At 45.3% G+C, this 20522-nt stretch overlaps 1 protein-coding gene across 2 annotated transcripts in view; it reads right to left on the bottom strand.

The window, feature by feature from the left end:
- Positions 1-5968, bottom strand: part of Prkcb (protein kinase C beta) — a 346051-nt gene extending 340083 nt beyond the window's left edge. Inside the window, exons 1-2 of one of the 2 annotated variants that reach the window (XM_075972109.1) lie at positions 5544-5968; positions 4530-4561 (exon numbers count right to left, since the gene is read on the bottom strand). In XM_075972109.1, the coding sequence (XP_075828224.1) occupies positions 4530-4561; positions 5544-5716 (205 nt within the window). In that variant the 5' untranslated portion in view covers positions 5717-5968. The remainder of the gene's footprint in view (positions 1-4529; positions 4562-5543) is intronic. The other variant, XM_075972108.1, reaches the window with a different exon arrangement.
- Positions 5969-20522: the final 14554 nt, after the last annotated feature.

Genomic DNA, 20522 nt, shown 5'->3' with positions numbered 1-20522 from the left:
AAACCTGCCAGAGCATTGTCAGAATCAGTTATCACGTGAGTAGAGTTTGGTTCATGAGTCTCTGCGACCTGTTCTGGGGATGATTGTGGGGTGTTATGTAGCAACCAGGCCACATCTACCACCTTGCAGCCTGCCTTGCTGATTCTCAGTTTACAGAGAAAGTTCAACCCAAACTGCTCAGTGTAACGATATAAGCTGTGCCCGAAACAAAATTAACTTTTAACTAATAGTTTCTTTTATTCTTTTGGTTTTCTAGGTTGGGGATGGAACCCAAGGCCTTGTACAATCTAAACAAGCATTCTTCTGCTGAGCCACATCCCAGTCTCAATTCATATTATTGGTGGTGATTATTGTTTTAAGTGCATATTCTGATCTGTATATGATTTATACACAACATTAAACTTGTATTCTATAAAGTTTCTATTAGGGGAAAATAACAGTGGCAGAGTTTATGTGGTAGAGTTTGTTTTCTTCCTTCTTTTTTGTAATAATTCAACCAAGAGGCTAAATATGTGTGCTTTCGAATTTACCCGGGGAAGGGAAAAAGACATTATAATCATCAATTCTAGTTCTTTAGAGTCAGAATATTCATGCCAAGGGGTTTTTCTAGAGAGTCCAAGGCAAGTTCAGATATTTCTCATGAAGGAAGCCATGCCCACTGCATCCAGACACTGAAGCGTAATACTTTGATGTTACCGGAAGCCCTCAGAGAAGCAGACCCATCTGAGCGTGTGAAACAGGCACAGTCATTTCGAGCGTTCCCGAGTCAGCTCTGCCCTACTTCGACACATTTTCCCACCAAATCAAGCAATGGTGATCACCTTTCTTAGAGCTGTTTACATCCACTATGGATACCTCTCTCTACCACCTTGCTTTGTGCCCCAACCATGCACTGCTGCCATTGTTTACCAGGCAGAAGAGCAAGGCTACAGTCTGAGGATGGGCTTCCCAAGGTCACACAGTGGACAGGTCAGAGATTGGAGCCCGGTTCTGTCTGATTCTGATTCCCATGCTATAAAATCTAGATCTGAACATTTTAACTGGAAGGGATTTTGTAGGGAAAAAAAGTTGAATTCCATCCTATGGTTTGTGTCTTTTGTTTTGTTTTGGGGGGTTGTGCCAATTACGATTTAAGCACAAATGCAGGTTCTGGGTTTCTTTCCAGAACACCTTAGAGAAAGGAAGGCCTGATCTGTGATATTAGAAATGGGTCGCACTTCTAACCCCAAAGGTATGCAATATCACAAAAGGGATCTTCAGCCCCAGTCCTCTGTCACCAGAGGCGTTATCAAAGCAAGAGGCGGGAAATGTGGAGAGTTATATGGCAGTTAAAACCTAGAGCTTTGTCCCTTAGCTGTACAAAAGCAAGAAATCTATTCTTAAGAAAGCTTCCTGGGTCTATAAAAATCCATAATTCACCATGGTTTCTGGATGTTCTGACCTGCACCCCCAATTTCCATGACGGTGTACTGTAGCATGGGGGCAGTGGCGAGGGCTTCTCAGTTTGGGGACCCTCCCATACCCCCCTACTCCTTAGTACTGAGGCTCTGGCCAGTCTCTTCTTTCACGTTTGAGATGAAAGCTCCCCTCCCCCAGCCCTTGGCTGGGAATGTGCTACCTAAGCTAAACACTATTATTCTGTAGGGTCCCTTGCAACAAGGTGTGGGCACGGCATCAGGTTCTAGCCAACAGACTACATATAACAGTTTCTCCAGGCCACGTCCCTAAGGCTCACTGAGCATGTAATTTTCACCTTACTTCATCCCTTTCCTGCTTCCTGCTGACTGAAAGGAGGCCTGAAGACTGGAGAATCCAGTATCTTCTTGAATTGTGAGATAACTATTGTTCCCCAGGATGGTAGCACAGAAGGCTGAAGGACCAGGACTCTCGACTGTTGACTTAGGTAAAAGAAAAAACCCTGTGCGATTTCTACTAAAATGTTGGTCCTATTTTAAGTAAATTCACTGTAAGGAAAAGTACCAGGCACAGGGCACTAGAAATAATCAGATAAAAGGAGCTCATCTATGATTCCAGAATTAGTCCCAAGCAATGCTGTGTATCAGGGATAAACTCCCTCCCCTCCTTCTGGGATGTACCTCATTCTTAAGCAGCTCAGTTCAGGGCCCATCAATCTGCCCCACCCCCTCTTCTTCCTCCTACCCACTTCAACTCAGATGGAATAGACTGTCAAAGCAATAGCAAAGAGGACCAGATGTTCAGAGATCTAAGGGGTGGAAAAATGAAAAGAGAAGTGATTTTTTAAAAAATACCTATCTCCCACCCTTCCTTTTGTCCCCTGGAGCCCAGGGAGTCAGCGCGCTGGCACATGCTCCCACCTGCCCTGAAAGTCTTATCCCTGAAGTTGGTCAGACTTCTTGAAAACTTTAATTCTGATTTTTTTCCCTCATTCTGCCCCCCCCAAAACTTCCTAGGCCTTGGATAAAAGGATCTCCTGTTCCATATGTGCCATCCCCCGCACATCCCAAAGCTGACATTCCCAGCCATCAATAACAGCAGAGCAGGTGGCACAGGAGAGCCATAGAAGCGATGCTAAAAAAAAAAAAAAAAAAAAAAAAAAAAAAAAAAAAAAAAAAAAAAAAAACCCTGACCACAGCAAGAGACAAAAACAGAATCTAATTCATGGACGTGAAAGGCAACCTCATAGAGATTACACAGCTCCAACAGCAAGTGGCCATCAGCATTTTGTTTGAGAAGAGGAGGCTAAGTTCCAGAAGACAATCCCAGCTGTGCTACTGGCCTAACTTGTTGCCACCAGCAGAGACTTGGGAAGTCCTTGTGTGTGAGCATAAAACTGAGGCTCCAAATCTTAGCCAAGGAGGTTGGAAGAGCTTAGAAGGTTCCCGCATCTCATTCCGGAGCTCAAATAAGAACCTGCAGCTTAGGGCAGCAGGGAACATACACTCTATAGATCAACATTCGGTACAAATCAGAGCCACCTCTGCTTGCTGGGGTCTTTTTATTTTCACCTGCAGAGCAACCTTGCCAGGCAAAGCTCATGCTGCATAGGCACTAAGACGCATTTCAGGCTGTTCCACACCTATACGCTTTCTTCTCCAGATTTAAGGACAATTAACAGGGTGGTGGATGTCAGTTTGGCCCTGAGCACACATGTAATCCTAGCACTTGGAAGGCTAAAACAGGAGGACAGAACAAGATCCGGATCAAGGCCAGTCTGGGTGCAAAGTGGGACTAAGGGAGGAGAGGGAAAGGGGGAGGACCAGGGAGATGGAAGTGGGCGAGATAAGAGGAGTAAGGAGAGGAGGGAAGGGGAGGAGAGGAATAAAGAACCCCCTGACTACACTCAACCTTACCTGGCCTAAAGGGGAAAGAGGGAACAAACCAGCAAATTCAAGTGGTGTAGGGTATCAGAAGCAGGCCAGTATTGGATGGACAGACACAGTGGTAAATGTGTTCCATCTTGCTAAAGGGATGCCCTCAGGTCCAAATGATTGTTCCAGCATGAAAGTATAGACAATGTTCAAGTTGAAGTTATATGTGTGAGCACGTGCATGTGTGCATGCGTGTGTGTGTGTGTGTGTGTGTGTGAGAGAGAGAGAGAGAGAGAGAGAGAGAGAGAGAGGGAGGGAGAGGGAGGGAGAGGGAGGGAGATCTTGCAGTTCTAGGATGCTAACAGCAAATTCACAGGCTACTTATGGTATTCGAAGAGTTAAAAAAGACTACAAGCAAGTCATCTTTGGAGATCCAATTTAAAACCCATCTTTTCCCCTCCCCCATTTCGGATGATGTACTCCAGAGCCTCTCTGGCACAAAGCTCCCGTTCTCCTGAGCTACATTGCCCAGCCCACAAGACGTTTTGTAGACGGGAGCCCTAAAGATAGGAGAGGCCACCGGGTCTCTGATATTTGATAGGGCGGCCCTTGTTGGAATCATGGCTCTCAAGCCAGATGCAAAGACCCAGGCAACTAGTCTCTTGGAGTCCTTCCTTTGCCTTCTCAGAAGTTAAAAAGGGCAACCTCAGGCAGGATCGAGAGGCACCCTATCTGGAACCACCCCTTTCAGAGCGGGAGGAGGCCCAGGGGAAACCACAGTTGCTTTTTCTAGGGGATGCGCCATCTGCAGAGGAGGCAGCCACCTGCTGAGACCTCTGCAAAGCAGGGGAAAGAGGCTGAACCTCCTGGGAGGCGAGGAAGAGCAATGAGCAGGAATGGGCTGGTAATAGGAAGAGGTTCCCTCCACTCACAAGACTCCTTCAAGACATTTGCTTACTTAAGCAGGGCTGGCAATTCCTGGAGAATGCTCCGAAGGCAGAGGGATGGATGCACTTTTTGACATTTAGGGCCTTCCAGCTCCTCTGGCCTTTCCTGGAAGGTGCATCATTGGCCCAAACACACACCCCTTAAAAGGACCCTTTGGTGGTGAAGGATTCCTAGCCTGGGAGGTCACTCTGACAGGCAGGATTACTTCACGCTGCCTAACTCAGCCACGTCTGTGAAGTCTGCTTTATCCTCACTTCCCACCATCAGCATCCACAGAGCCACAGAGCCTACCTTGACACTGGAATCCCTGCTTCCCGAAGCCCCTGTAAAGCACAAGGAGGAATATCAGTCTGAGGAGTCCAGTTATCGGCTAGTTTCATACAGTAGCCCCCTCCCTTCCCACTGTCCTTCTACCCCAGATGCAAGCTCCCTGCTACAGGCCGGTGCCCAAGCATCTTCCGCCTTGGATGGGATTGTGGGGTACATTATGGGTGCTTGGCAGTAACCCACACCTCAAATCTCCCCTGCAGTTCAGACGAGACCGCGACCACCAGGTGGCGGGATGCTAGGGTGCATTTCCGTCCGGGTGGGGGCGGAAGGCGGGCTGGATATCTGCCCAAGGAGGTGCCGGGAGAACCCTCAGGAAAAGAGGAAAGGAGCACGAGAGGGACTCCACCGCGGCGGTGTCCCCTGAGAGACTAGGAGAAAGAAAAGGTCGCCCCAGTCCTCGAGAGGCAGGGGAAATAAAGGGACCCTGAAGCGACGTGAGGGCGAGAACTGAGAAATAAAGATGTGGGGGGCCTCAGGACTCTGGGGGTTCAGTAAGTGATAACCCAAGGGACTACTCTGGGGGACATTGAGAGGGAAAGGATGCTCCACGCCCCGGGGAACTAAAGGACACCCTAGGGAACTGCCCCGGAAAGGAGGGGTGAGGGTGAAAGCGCCTCAAGCCCGGAAGAAGGCAGAAAGATCGGGAACCCCAGGCGAGAAAGACACCCGCGGAGCTGCCCTGCCGAGCCACCCTGCGCTCTGAGCCAGGTGTCGAAAAGGCGCCTGCGGCGCTGTCCCCGGGCGCTCAGGCGACAGAGTGCAAGAGGGCAGGAAGCTCTTGGTGGCTGGCTAGCCGTCTGGGACCAGAGGAGCCGGCACCTGAGAGACTGGACCATCCCAGAGAACGGGGCAAAAGGGTCCAGCGGGATGAGAATGGGCACACGGTACCTCCCCCCGGGGGCGGCGAGAGGGGTCCCCACGCGTGTCGCTACCCTCTGGGGCCCCGGGCAGGTGGCCCGCGCGGCGCGCTCTCACCAGATGAAGTCGGTGCAGTGACTGCAGAAGGTGGGCTGCTTGAAGAAGCGGGCGGTGAATTTGTGGTTCTTCACCTCGTGCACGTTCTTCTGCCGGAGGGCGCCTTTGCGGGCGAAGCGCACGGTGCTCTCCTCGCCCTCGCTCGGCGGCGGCCCCGCAGCCGGGTCAGCCATCTTGCGCGCGCGGGGACCGGGGGAGCCCCGAGAGGTGGCGGCCCCGGGGCGGCGGGACCGCGGGGCTGCGGGCCGGGAGAGGCGCGGGACTAGGCGGCCGCTGCTGCCGCCCGGGGACCGCGGGGCCGCGCTGCCCCTTCGCGCCGGCTCTGGCGGCGGCCGCGCGCGCGGAGCTGGGCTGTCACTCGCCCAGCTGCTGCCGCTGGTCCAGCTGTGCTTGGCACCGCTGGCCCCAGCTGCGGGGGAGGGAGGAGGAGCCACAGGGTAACCCCGCCTTCCTCATTTGCATTGGGGCCAAGCCCCGCCCAGAACCGCCAGTCGCTTTACATATTGGCATCACCACACACACACACACACACACACACACACACACACACACGCACGCCGCAGTCCTCCGGCCTCCCAATCAAGTGTTCTTAGCTGCAGCGCTGCAGCGCGGGCAGACGCGAGCCGCACCCTGGCACCCCATCCTTGTCCCCAAGTGCATTAAGATGAGCACCTCCCGTGTCCCAGCAAGGACCGAATACCAAAGGGCCTGAGGAGCTCGGGGAGATGGGGGTGGAACAGGCTGGACGCAGCCAGTTTCACCCTGGCCTCTGCAGAGATTGGTACCCAACACCCTCCATCCATCCCATTGGTCATTCTTCATGCGTCTCCTGGAGGGATGGGCTTTCGCTGTCACTCATCCGGAAAGGCCTGTGGCCACGCACACACACACACACACACACACACACACACACACACACACGTTCTGCAGAGGTAAGGGAGGAGCACGCTTTATATTATATATCTAACTCCACCAAAAGGAAGACTTGTCTCTGCTTGCTGGAACCCTTAGAAGAGAATTCTCTCCACAAAGGAACTCAGTTTCCCCAGCAGTAAAATAAGGAAGGGAGGTCAATTTAACACATGAGTGTGTCCCTAAATGTCATTCACTTAGGTGCTAGCTTCACAATTTTATATTTGTGCAGTATCTTAAAACAAAAGGCCTATATGGTTGGATGTACGTAGGTTTATGTGGTTAAAATCTTCCAGGTGCTGTCTTCACGAGAGACTGAAGCCTTCCTTTATTTGTTAGGAGAGGAAATTCCGAAGAGTTCAGGGCACATCAGTATCCAACGCCACACTCTTCTCGATGCAATCTGGAGGATGGGAAAGTAGCCGATGATGACGACACTGGGTATTATATAAGGTACTGCACCTAAAACTCCCCACCCCGTCATGCTCTACACCCTGCGAACGAGGGATGGCATCAGACAGTGAACTCTTCCACGTGACCCAATGAGACCTCCGTGTCACCTGGTGTCAAGTTTAGCATCTGACACCTCCTACAAGCCCAGTGAGCACTAAGTAACAGAGTAAATGAAAGTTACCTATACCATAACCAGCAAGTGAAGAAAGAAGGAAAGAAAGAAAGAAAGAAAGAAAGAAAGAAAGAAAGAAAGAAAGAAAGAAAGAGAGGGGGGTAAAACATGAAGTGCGGGGTGAGTGTCATCATGTGCACTGTCTTGTTTGGTTGTAGATTAGGTAAGATCTCCTATGGACAAGCACGATGAGATGGGAGTGATTAAGGGATACACACACTGTTGTGGAATGGTGGTTGGGCTGTCTCAACTACAAAGCACACACTGGTGACAAAGGCGTGGACCTCAGTAGTGGTAGAGCTTACCTATTGCTCCAACAATTGTGCCTGGAAGCTACCGAGGTGCGGTATTAAGTATCTAACCACAGCATGGTGAGCCATGCCTATAATAATACAGTGTCCTTCTCCTACATAGTAATTCAAAGGTAAGAAGAGAGAAAAATAGCACTCACTTTTAAGGTTGACATGTTTGGGAAACTGGATGTGCCTATCTATTCTTAGTCTTTTGAAAGGCTCCAGCACCTCCCAGGGAGGCTTGGGAAAACATCCCAGGAGACATCGCTGCTGGAGGAGATTTCCTTTGAACGATAGACTGGAGGCTCACAGCCCACATCCTGTCTTTTGAACCAAGTGCCCCGAGTGACTTTGGTCTGTAACAACAAACTACCTCATGATGTCTAGGCCCGGAGTTGCAAGGGCTGCTGTCCTAAAAGTCAGTCCATTCCTGGAAGAACTGTGTGAAGGGAGGCTGGGGAATAAGGGTGCCATTAGACCCAGATACCTATAGGTCAGAGGTCAAACTATGGCCTTTGAATATCTTTTTTTTTTTTTGGGCCTCTAAGTTCTCTTGAGGGGGGAAGACATTATTAAATAGAGCTTGCATTCCTGAGTTCAACCATTCATTTGTTCATTCACTGAAGAAAAATCGACTGCACACTTGCACATGCTAGTCCAGACACTAAAATAAGCCAGAAAAAAGGCTCTACCTTCATGGAGCTAATAGACTAACGAATGTGAGTGATGAACAATAATCTATCAGGAAGTAAAGCTCTACCATGTGATGCTGTTTTTTAAAAAAAAATCAAAGCAATATAAAGCTTTAAGATGGGCAATGATGGTGCATGCCTTTAATCTCAGCACTCAGGAGGCAGAAGCAGGTGGATCTCTGTGTTTGAGGCCAGCCTGGTCTACAGAATGAGTTTCAGGAAAGCTAGGGTGGTTATTCATAGAAACCCTGTCTCGAAAAATGAAAGAAAGAAAGAAAGGACCAAAGAAAAATCTTTATAATGAAGGACATCTGAGCAAAAGCTTGAGTAAAGTGATGAATGAGGTGGGAGCCACGGTCCTGTCTGAGACTAGAATGTTCTAGAGAAAAGCACCAGTGCAAATGACCTAGGGCTGGAACCAGCTCATCAAGCTGGACAAAAAGCAGGGCAGTCTCTGTGTCTGGAAAAGAGGCAACAGCCTTTTAATGTGTGTGTGTGTGTGTGTGTGTGTGTGTGTGTGTGTGAGAGAGAGAGAGAGAGAGAGAGAGAGAGAGAGAGAGAGAGAGAGAGAGAGAGAGAGAGAGAGAGGTGGCCTGGTACAGTATAGGATAAAGATGACCCTGGGTCCCACGTGGGAAACATACTTTAAACAAGGAAAGATAGAAACAGAGAGCAACAAAGAGGTCCTCTGAAAAGATGAGGAAGGGGGAAGGACATGACATGGTGTCATAAGCCCAAAGAGGAGAAGATTAGTGTGTGTGTCCAGATCCCCAGAGTCCCTATTCTGATCACCGGAGTAAACACTGGACATTTGGTAGGCTTCGGAGGTGACAGAAAGCAGGTTGCTCTGGATTGTAAATGGAGCCAAGGTCTCTTCAGACCAGACTTCATTCATACAAGTACAGTTGGTCATTGGATTTCAGGCTCACCCCAGTAACCTGGATGATATCTTTATCCCAACATCCTCAAGTTAATAACATCTAGGAAGACATTTTCTAAATAAGATAATATTGGTGGATTAGTCTAGAGAGGTGCCTCAGACATAAAGTCTAGGTTCACAACTAAAAAGACAAGATAACATTCATAGGTTACAGGAATTGTGACATGGGCATGTGGGGGCTGACACCATGCAAACCACTGGATTGCCCAACCCCACCCAAGTCAGTTCCCCTCTGTGTATCCTGTTCTGTTTCTCTATTGAGTTGTGAGAATATTTTGGGTTCCAACCCTCTCATTCTTGAGTTGCAGTCTCCAGTTCAGGCAACGCTAGACACATGTGGCTGTTGAGCATTTGAAATTTAGCCAGTCTGAACTGATTGTTAAACATAGCCATCCATGTAACCACTAAGATTACATGCCATCGGCCTAAATTTCAACCATGTACAATGACAGGGAATGTAGAAAAGCTCATAACTTTCATTTTCATTGCATGATGAAATTATAACATTTTTATATATTGATGAGTTCCAATACTTTTACATAATCAAATTTTTTCTCTAAAAGTAATTCGGTCTGATTGCTTTTATTTTTGCAATGTAGTTACTAGAAAATATAAAACAATATATGTGGATCACACTGTATTTCTTTGCCCGGCTCTCCTCTAGAGAATGGATTCCGTTAATTTAAAAATGGATAAACTGGAAGCACCTCGATTCCATATGGCGCCAGCGGTGGTTGGCCGACAGGAAACTGAGGTATCCAACTTCAAACTTTCCACTTGGCAATAAGTTGCTGCTGGCTGTCAACTGCAAGTATCTCCTGGGGCTTTAACAGGGAGGTTGGCTCCCCTTCATGTATGCCTCTCCGCTGGCTGCTTGGGATTCCCAACAGTATGGTGGCCAACTCCAGGAGTCAGTTCTCCCAAGGACCAGAAGTAGAGGATTACGGTTTCCTGAAGTCTGATCTAGAATCCAGAACAGCAGCACTCTTGATATAAGCTGTTGACAAATAGCCACAGAATCTATAGTCAAAGAAAGACTCTTTCTCAATAGAAGAAAGTCAAAGAATTTGGAGGCCAAAGAGAAAACACTCAGTAGATTTTAACTGAATTAACAAACCTCAGATTCTCATTTGAAAACTTAGAAAATTGAAACTTTCAAATGTTAGTGTCTTTTCAAGGTCATTGTAGAATTACCAACTCCATTGGAAACTAGTACTAAGAAGGAGCAATACAAAGAGGAGAAGTAAACCAAAAGAAGTTGTGCCAGGGCTGGAGAGATAATGGCTCTGTAGTTAAGAGCACTTGCTACTCTTGCAAAGGACCAAAATTTGGTTCCTTAAACTCTGGCAAGGGCACTCACATCTGATTTAAATTCTAGCATCATAGGATCTGATGCCCCCTCTGGACTCTGAGGAAAATGCACTCATGTGGTACACACTCACTTGTATGTAAACAAAAAGAAAAGAAACCTTTGAAAATCAGGTATTTCTCCTTTCGAAGGAGGAAGAAGAAAAAGGAAAGAAAGAATGGAAGGAAGGAGGAAGGAAGGAGAAAGGAGGAAGGAGTCCAGAATGGCCAGATGGTAGTCCTATTAGACCATAACTATAGTACATTTAGTTAGTTAGTTAGCTAGCTAGTTAGTTGTTGGCATATGCAACAGTTACTATAAAACAGTAGCTTAAAAATGCTCAGAGAACAAAATAAATGTGTGGGTAAAGCCATGAAAATCACACATGAATAAAATAGAAATGTCAGTAAAGAAATAGGAAACCTAAAATCAAGAACAAGAAGAAATTCTAGAGCTGAAAGCTACAGTAATTAAAACAGAAAATTCATTAAAGTCTCAAAATTGTATTTGAGAAGTAAAAAGAAAAATCTACAAATTGTAGGTATGATGTTTGAAACTATTGCATCTGAGGGACAAAGAGAAGATGATTACACTGAATGGAATCCATGGGGCCTCGGTGACAGCATCAAGCAAACACCATACATGTGGGAGTCTATGAAGAAGAAGAAAAAAATTAGGAATCATTTATAAAACAATTAAACATAATGGTCAGAAACTTCCCAAGGTTTCTAAAAGACATGAGTATAAACTTCCAAGAATGAGGTCCAGAGATGACTCAGTGATTAAGTGCATTTGCTGCTCTTGCAGAGGACTTTGGGCTCAGTTTCAAGCACTTACATGATCGCTAACAAATACTCAGTAACTACAGTTTTATGATAGTCAACACCTCCTTCTGGTATCTATGAGTATTGTATACACAGTGCACAGATATAAATGCAGGCAAAATACTCAAACATATCCAATAAAAATAAATATAACTTTTAAAATATTTTAAACATCCAACAAGCTCAACAAATATTACAGCTTTCCACACTAAGATACATTATAACCAAACTATTCAAAGACAAAGAGGCTGGGGATGTACTCAATGACAGAACACTTACCTGGCGTGTATCAGGCCCTAGGCTCAATCCCTAGTCCTGCAAAAAATCCATACACACAAACATGTGTGCGTGCATACAAATATGCATACTTACAAAAGAAAACACAAGGGCTGGAGAGATGGCTCAGTGGTTAAGAACACTGACTGAACTTCCAGAGGTCCTGAGTTCAATTCCCAGCAACCACATGGTGGCTCACAGCCATCTATAATGAGATATGGTGCCCTCTTCTGGCATGCAAGCATACATGAAAGGAATGTTGTATACATAATAAATAAATAAATCTTTAAAAAACACACACACACAAGTAAAGAGAGACTCCTGAAAACAGAAAATCAGACAGAAGCACTTCATCACACATGAGGGACTTTCCATGAGATGATCTGAGAATTAAACCTTAGAAACTTTGGATAGAAAAATGTAGCAGGCAGCGATAGTCAAAGCATTGCAAGAAAAGGTGATGGCAACCAAAACCCCTACAGCCATTAAAAAAAAAAGCTCCAGAAGTGAAGGGGAAACTAAGATTGCCCCAGATAAGGCATAGCTGGGAGTTTGTCACCGTGTAAGAAGCAGCTGTAGGAAGTAGAGAAAAAAGAGGAAGGATTATTTGAAAGATTGATTAAAATCAGTGACCAGAAACTTCCCAATCTTGATAAGACATCTTCTTCCTGCCCTGAAAGAAGCACTGAGAAGAGACTAGCAAGCTGAAATGAAAGGGCACCAGACAGGAGCAACAGGAAGGAATGAAAGGACCAGTAAGTGTAAACAAACATGTGGGCAATTATAAAATCTAGTGTTTCCCACATGGTTTGTTGTTGCGGAATGTTTGTTTAAATATGCAAAGATGTGTGCATTTATTTAACTAGGTAAAGATATGTTGCTTTAGTTTATGCTGCACTTGTCTATGTAAAGATGTGTTGCTGTTTCACCTTGCCTGCCTAAGGCACCTGATTGGGCTAATAAAAAGCTGACTGTCCAATAGCTAGGCAGAGGAGGAATAGATGGGCCTGGTGGGCAGAGAGAAAAGTGCTGGGGCCAACCAGCCAGACAGGGAGAAAGCACAGAAGCAGTATGGACAGTAAGTAGATGAGGTTAATGAGCCTCAAGGCAGCACATAAATTAATAGAAATGGGATAATTTTAAAAATTTAATTTAAAAAAACTAGCTAGAGCCAAACCTAAGATAAGGCTGAGCATTCATAATTAATAATAAGTGTCCTTGTCATGATTTGGGGGCTGGCGGTCCAAGAAAGCCTGCTACCGTTTGTAGCTCCACTTTCTCTTGTCCACATTATGTAAAAGACTAATGCACGACAGAAATTAGTAGTTTATGTTCGGGGACACACCACATATAAAGATGTCATTTTCTGACATCCACGTCTAAAAGATGTGCAAATGGGTGTGTAGGAGCAGAGTTTTAAGTGTTATTGAAGTTACACTGGTATAAATTCAAATTAGAATATTCTAACTACAAAACACTAAATGTAATCTCCATGGTAACCACGAAAAAAATAATTATAGACTATACACGAAAGAAAATGAAAAAGGAATTAAAATATTTCACTACCAAGGGAAAGAAATCCGTTAAGTACAAAAGAAGGCAGAAATAAAGAAAAAGAGAGAGAGAAATTGTGATACAATAGAAAATAAGCCACAAAATGAAAAAAGCAAGCCCCTCAAGGCCATGATGGCTTTACATGTAAATCTGTTAATCCCTCCTATCAAACCTGGCAGAATGGAGTTTGAAAAATATCTATGACCCAACTTCATTCTGTATACAATACTCCTCTTAAGCCCAAACTGCAAACCAATCAGAAGAGGGGAAATAGTGAAAGCAAAGAAGCCAGAAGAGATGTTTGTACCCGTGTCCAGAGCAGTATAGTTCACAGGAGCTGCCCAAGCATCCGTCGGCTAATGAGTGGAGGATCGAGGAGAATACTATCCAGCGTTTAAAAGGAATGAAGCGCTAACCTATGCTACGCACAGAGCATGAACTGTTGGGAAGTTAGTAAAGTGAGATAGGTCAGTCATCGACAGAAAATCACTCCGGTTACATGAGGTCCTTAGAGCAATCAGTCACAGGAACAGAAAGTAAATTTCTGAGCGGTGCTTTCTGAGGCCTGGGGTTCAGGGATTGAAGGGTGTTTGATGAGGGTAGAGTTCCCATTTGTAAGATAAAGAGTCCTAAAGATGCATGTTAGCATGGCCACACAACATGAATGGATCAAACGCTACTGAGCAGCACACTTAAAACAGCTTCTATGGGGACTCCTAAGCATACATATTTTACTAATACACAGGAATTTTGAAATGACTATAAACTGATCACTTGCAGTAAGCCAGACTCTGTGCTATATGCACACTTTGCATGTATGCATGCCCCTGTCATCTTAGTTATGATTCCCTCCTTGTGTACAGATGAGGAAACTGAGGCACGAAGAGCTTAAGAAACGTTTCCAGGCTCTGTGTCAGAAACTGGAAGTGCTGAGATGAAAGCTCAGGTCCCGTGACCCCAAAGTCAACGCTGTTAATCACTCAAACCATCCGTAGCTGGACAAGGTGCTGAGGACAATTGGCTGTGGAGTGCTCAGCCATAAAAGGGTCACCTACGTCACTGGCTCCAAAGCTCAGGAAACAGCAGAAGGAAATTATAGAATAGAAGGACCAATGGAAGGAAAGAGGGCTGTAAAATGCTACCTTATTGGTATGACATGGCTGTGTCACTCAGGAACTGACTAGAGCTGTGGTTGCCTACACAGCACACAAAAAACTGAGCCAATAAACATTCACAGATTGGAGAAATGCTCACAGAGCCTTGTCCTGCCCAGGGGAGCCAATGTCATTGACTTCCTTGGGGTAGCTAGCCACTGGTGACATACTTGTGCTCCCACAGACAGTTTCACAAGGTCACAAAACAAAAAGACATGGAAGTGAGATAGGGCCTTGAGGGGAGAAAGATGAGGCGGGAGGCGAAAGTGGAAGGGAGTTAGAGAAGGCAGAGGCATTGGTGCAGACAGGATGTATTTATGCATGTATGAAATTGACAAGGAATAGAATTTTAAAACCTTTTTGCTTCCATGTGGCACATATGCAATACCATGCAGTTAATTTTAGATGTAAATCAGACTATCTTTTTAACTTGTGCATAACCATGCACATTCTACCATGTCATGGTACAGAAAAATTCTAGTTGCTACGAAAGCACCCTTATAACCTTTCCCGAGAGATCCCTCCTCCGCGGGGAGCCTCGCTCTGGCTCTCTTCACTGCCGATTAGACTTCCTAGTGACTTTTAGAAATTGTGTTATATAATACGGATAACATTAAATTTACTATCTTGAGCTGTAGATGTAGCCCAGGAGATTAAAAAACAACAGAAAACACACTGGCACCCATCTGAGACTTCTCCCTTCAGCTTTTTAGAATCACCTGAGCCAAATTAAATCAGGAAAAGGTCTCGTGAGACCCAGTGGGATTTGGAGCTGTTTTAAAGCAATGCCAAAGTCACCACAGAGACTTCACCTGGGAGACAGGATCCTAAGGGCTAGCGAGGCTTGAGTGTGGTGTGCCCTCCGCTGACCTTTCCTCCCTCGATGCTGATTGTGAAGGGAGGCTTAGAAATAAGTGCGTTCTGCACAGACAGCTAGACTGGAGGGCTAGACAGCTCTGCTGTAACCTTCCACACTTGGCATCCCTCGGGGAGAATAAGGCACTCGCCCTGAGTGAAAAATTAACAGGGTGCCAAGAAATCAATAAGCAAGATAAATAATATTTCAATGCAATATTTTCAAAAAGCAGAACTAGTGCCAAAAAGGAGGGAGAGAAAAAAACATAAAGAAGAAAATATCAACTTTTTAAGTGAAGATAGCATTTGATGGCTTCGATTAGATCAGGGTTAGAGTGGAATGAATAAGGCCAGGTCACGTAAGTGCAGAGATACCGTTAGAATTTGTAAATAAAAGTGTGCGATGCCTGTAGAATAAACCATCATCACCACTATTGCCAACATCCACACCATCACCACTATTACCATGACATCTATCCCCACCTCTATTACCACGTTCATCATCACCACAACCGTTGTTAACATCACTGTCACTACCGCCGCCGCCACCATCACCACTGTCACCATGACATTTATTTTTCTAGTGCCATTCCTAGGAAGGACCCTAGTACCATTCCTACCCTACTGCGCTTGCTGTAAGAGAGAGGTTGGCGAGCTCCCGAGAGAGAGAGAGAGAGAGAGAGAGAGAGAGAGAGAGAGAGAGAGAGAGAGAGAGGCAGACACAGAGAGAAATACACACATACACACACACATGCGGGGAGAGAGAGAGAGAGAGAGAGAGAGAGAGAGAGAGAGAGAGAGAGAGAGAGAGAGAGAGAAACAGACACACCGAGAGAGACGGTTCTGTTTCATCACTGGGCAGACTTGGGATCTGAAACTTCCATCTCTGGCTCCTTACTGATCCCTAGGGTACAAGTCCAGAACCCCTCGCCTGTCATTCTCGGTCATCCTAAACTCATATGATGTGCCCACCCCGCTTCATGGCTTCTGGACTTATGAACTGTCTTAACTCGGCTACTGCAATAAAATACTGTAGAACTTCTGGCTTAAAATAACAGGCACTGCCTTCTCAGAGTTCTGGAGGCTGGGAGTCTGTGGTCAGAGTGTCACAGACCGCTGTCTGGGGAGGGCCTCTCCCACCCTGACGAGTTGCTGCCTTCATCACTGGGTGAAAAGAAAGTGCTCTGATCTCCTCCTCTTATGATGACACTAATCCATGGCACAGGGGTGAGAAGGAGACACGCTGTCTACCTCCTCTCGACCTGATTACCTTTCAAGTGCTTCAAGTCTGACTATCATAACATTGGAGGTTAGGGTGCACACCTGAACTTAGAGGAGACACATTCAGCCCACACCCTCCTCCATCTCTCTAGGCAGTCTGCGATCTCTGTAAGGTTGAAAGTGGTTCTGTCTTGCTTGCTAGTTCATCCCCTGCCATGCCTGGTTTGACACATTCTCACCCCTAACACTGTATCCACTTAGATCCTTGCAAACCTGAATCCAGTACTCACTCCCTCTTTTGACAGGATTGCACTAAGTTGGGGGAAGGGAGAGGAAGCAACCTTTTATATACCCACCTACTCTTCAATTTAGTCTGAAATCATATAATAATTATTATGGAGCTGGGGAAATGGTTCGGAGGTTAAGAGCACCAGCTGCTCTTCCAGAGAACCTAGGTTCGATTCCCAGAATCTATAAGGTGGCCCACAACTGTCTTTAACTCTGGTCTTAGGGGATCCAACACCTTCATCTGTCCTTCATGAACACTAAGCATGAATGTGGTACACAGACAAACATACAGGCAAAACACCCATACACATAAAAATAAATTGATACAATTAAAAATAAAGTAAGAGTTACTATCATTATAAACTTTTCCATGCAGTACTTCACTTAGCATTCTTATTACATTCAATTTATAATAGGTAATGCTGTTATGTCTTTATACGAATTAGAAAAGTGAGGCCCAGAGGAGTTACCTGTGTTCACAAAGCCACCCAACTACTGAAGTGTATGCCTCTGAGTACTGAAACACTGGGGTTCCCAGGCTACCAATACTCTGTCACTCACATTTGCAAGAGATGCCAGCTCAGCATTCCTCCCCTGAGGCCCCATCTCTCTCTCTCTCTCTCTCTCTCTCTCTCTCTCTCTCTCTCTCTCTCTCTCTCTCTCTCATCTTTGCTTTCCCCTGCTTTTAATGAAAGAGTACCAACAGTGAGAACATAAGGATAACAGAAAATCAATTTGCTCATTCCTCTAAAAGGCTATCCCATCGCTGCCAGTTTAAAAACCAAAACCAAACAAAATACCTTTACACGGCATCTCTTTTTGTCCTGGGATTCTTTTATGTTCTTAGCTAGTCAGTTTAATCTTTAGCTGGTCAAGCGAGATGTTCATCCATAACACTGTTCTTACAGGTGCCGTGTGGCTGGCAGGGAGAGAGCCTGTTAACAAGCAACAATGTTGGCAAGTGTAGAGACACATAAGAAGCCGCTCAGTTAGAGGAATATTGGGGGCACCCTTTCTGTGCCCTCAGGTTTTTATCAGTACAATCCAGGTCCAGGTGGATTTTTTAAAAAAATTAAGAAAAAAGTATCGAGATATTAGCAGAGCATGTGTTCCTCCCACTGCCCTGAATTCTTCAGACAATGGGTAGAACAGAACGGTATATTCTTGCTAAAGTAACAGCTTTTCACTCCAGTTCATTTTTAGAACAGTTAATGCATTCACGTTTCCAAAAGTCAAAACAAAATTAGAAGGTCATCGTTAAGAAGTGTACCTTCCATCCCAGCCCTTCTCACTACTCCTTGGGAGTAAGCATGTTTGTTCATTTATTGGTTTGTTGTTCACCCCATGATCAAGTTGACTTGTCTGAATGTAAAAAACTAGGACTAAACACTGCCTCTCCCTGTCTCATGCAGAAGGTCCCACATATGAACAACATTCCGCACTTCATTTTCTCACTTACATTTTCTGGAGTTCCTTACATGTTAGAACACAGTTTCCATCAGTCACTGCAGCGATGCCATGCTCCATAGAAGGTAATGCTTGGTATGAGCAGGCTGGCTCTCTCGCACGCTCTCAGCAGCTATTAACTGCCTGTAGCTATTCATCTAGAGGTGGGGCCTTGTGAGATCCTCCCATCCACATTGGGATTCAGGCGGTGTTGTCATTTTACAGGTTTTATTTAGGCAACCATATGGTGGAGATTTCATGCATACTGCTTCACTCTCGTATAAAGAAGGTGCTTTACCTTATTTTTGAGGTGGGGTTTCTCACTATCCTGCAGATGGAAGTTTCCATCCCACAGCCATTCAGTCCCAAAGAAACACACAGAGACTTATATTAATTATAAACTGTTTGACCTATTAGCTCAGGCTTATTATTAACTAGCTCTTACAACTTAAATTAGACCATAAATCTTGTATTTGTTTAGCCACATGACTTGGCACCTATTCTGGGTAAGGCATTCTCTTCTTGATTCCTCCATATCTGGCTGGTGAATGTGTCTCTCTGCCTTTCCTCTTCCCGGAATTCTCCTAGTTTGGTTGCCCTGCTGTACTTCCTGCCTGGCTACTGGCCAATCAGTGCTTTATTAAACAAATATGAGTGACAAATCTTTATACAGTGTACAAGAGCATTTTCGCATAGCATTATCCTAGCTTCATTTTCACTGCTGTGATAAAAATATTTGACAAAAAGCAACTTAGGGGAGAAAGGGTCTCTGTATCCCACAATACCAGGTGACAGTCCACCACAGCAGTGAAGTCAAGACAGCAGGAACTATGCATGCATGCTTACTGGTCAGCTCTATTTCCCTAGCCTTATACAATTCAGAACCCAAACCCAGGGGGTGGTACTGCCCACAGTGGGCTGGGTAGGTCTTTCCGCACCAATAAATGTAACCCAGCACAGCACCTCATAAGCATCTCATAGGCAAACATCTCTAGACAATCTTTCATTGAGAGTCTTCCCAGGTAAGTCTAGATTGTGTCAGGTTGACAATTAAAGCCAAACGGTCACACTCATTGAACCTGAAGTTCATCAGTCAGCTAAACTGCTTGATCAACAAGCCCAGCCCTTGGCTTTGGGCCACCTCTCCTGCACTGAAAGTACACATGTCCTTTTCCATGGATGCTGGCCTTTGAACACATGGCCTTGTGCTTGTATGGCAAAACAGTTAATCAATTGAGTCATTTCCCTAGCCCTAAACAGTCTTGATGTGTAAATACTTGAGCTCCTTCCTAACTCTTGATACCACAAACGATGCTACAGCCTGTGACCTTGCACATACACCACTTCCTCCCTGTTCAACACCTCTGTGGCATAAATCCCCAGACCTAAGGATGCTAGGTCAGAAAATAAACACATGTTTAAAGGTGATCTGTGTTGCCAGCTTGCCATCCCCAGGGGCTACAACCTTTTATATTCACCTATCATGTGTCCCCACAGTCCAAACAACAAAGTTGTCCCACCTGGTAAGTGATAAATGGTATTTCTGTGTAATTTCATTTTCATTTATCTTATTATGAATGAGGCTGATCATCCTTTCATAAAAATAGTGTTTAAAATACTTAGTGTGAGTGACAGAGGCTCATTAGGGCTAATTCAAGCAAATGACAGAGGAAATCATTATAAGAATTACAGAGGTGTCTCACGAAGCCAAGAGCAACCAACCAGCTGCCTGCCCTGAGATCTACAAAATAGAAAATGTTAATTAGATTCTCTCTCCCTTCCCCCTTTCTTCTTTCCCTCCCTTCTCCCTCCTCCTTCTATATCTTTGTGTGTCTCTGCCATTTCCCTTCCTCAGCCCCCATTCATGAAATCCTTTCTTGGAGAATAAGCAAGTCTAGAAGCTGAGGCCTCTCCACGTTCCCACAGCATACCTACCTGATGTGCTCCCCATCCCATGCATGCTGATGCATACTCACAATTCCAAACATCCGGAGAGAAACTCTGGTTGGTTCCTTTTTCTTGAACAGTGCAGCATTCTTTGCCCAGTTAGTCACAAGTGCAGGTGAGGAAAAAAAGAGAATCAGAAAATGCAGCTACTAGGAGCCACCTAGAACAAATGTCAATTATAGACCCGTTAAATAAATAAATAATAAATAAATAAATAAATAAAATTATTGCTATTTCCCTGATAGTTCTTCCTCCAAGTGGAATTCTTCCCCACCCCCTCCCCACACACAAAGATGAAAACTTGCTGTTGTCAGCAGAAGACTGTTTTTCTACATAGTCCCAGTGCCTTCCCAAGCAAGCACATTCCCTTTATTCCCTTTGCTAGGGTTTAGAAGCAGACCTACCTGGAATTCACTTCTAGCTGAGGATATAAGGATACACAGAAAAACATTCTATCAGCTAAAACCAACATAGTGTCAATATGGCTGCTCTCCTGTTTCTTTGTATTGTTACACCTGCCTGTGGTCCAATTCCCTAGCTTTTGTAACCTAAGGAACCACCCCCAAATTTCATGACAATGCAGGAGCTTTTATTATTTCATGTG

This window comes from Microtus pennsylvanicus, chromosome 5 (assembly GCF_037038515.1).
Source record: "Microtus pennsylvanicus isolate mMicPen1 chromosome 5, mMicPen1.hap1, whole genome shotgun sequence".
Classification (NCBI taxonomy): Eukaryota; Metazoa; Chordata; class Mammalia; order Rodentia; family Cricetidae; genus Microtus; species Microtus pennsylvanicus.
This window is presented reverse-complemented; position numbering and strand designations above follow the sequence as displayed.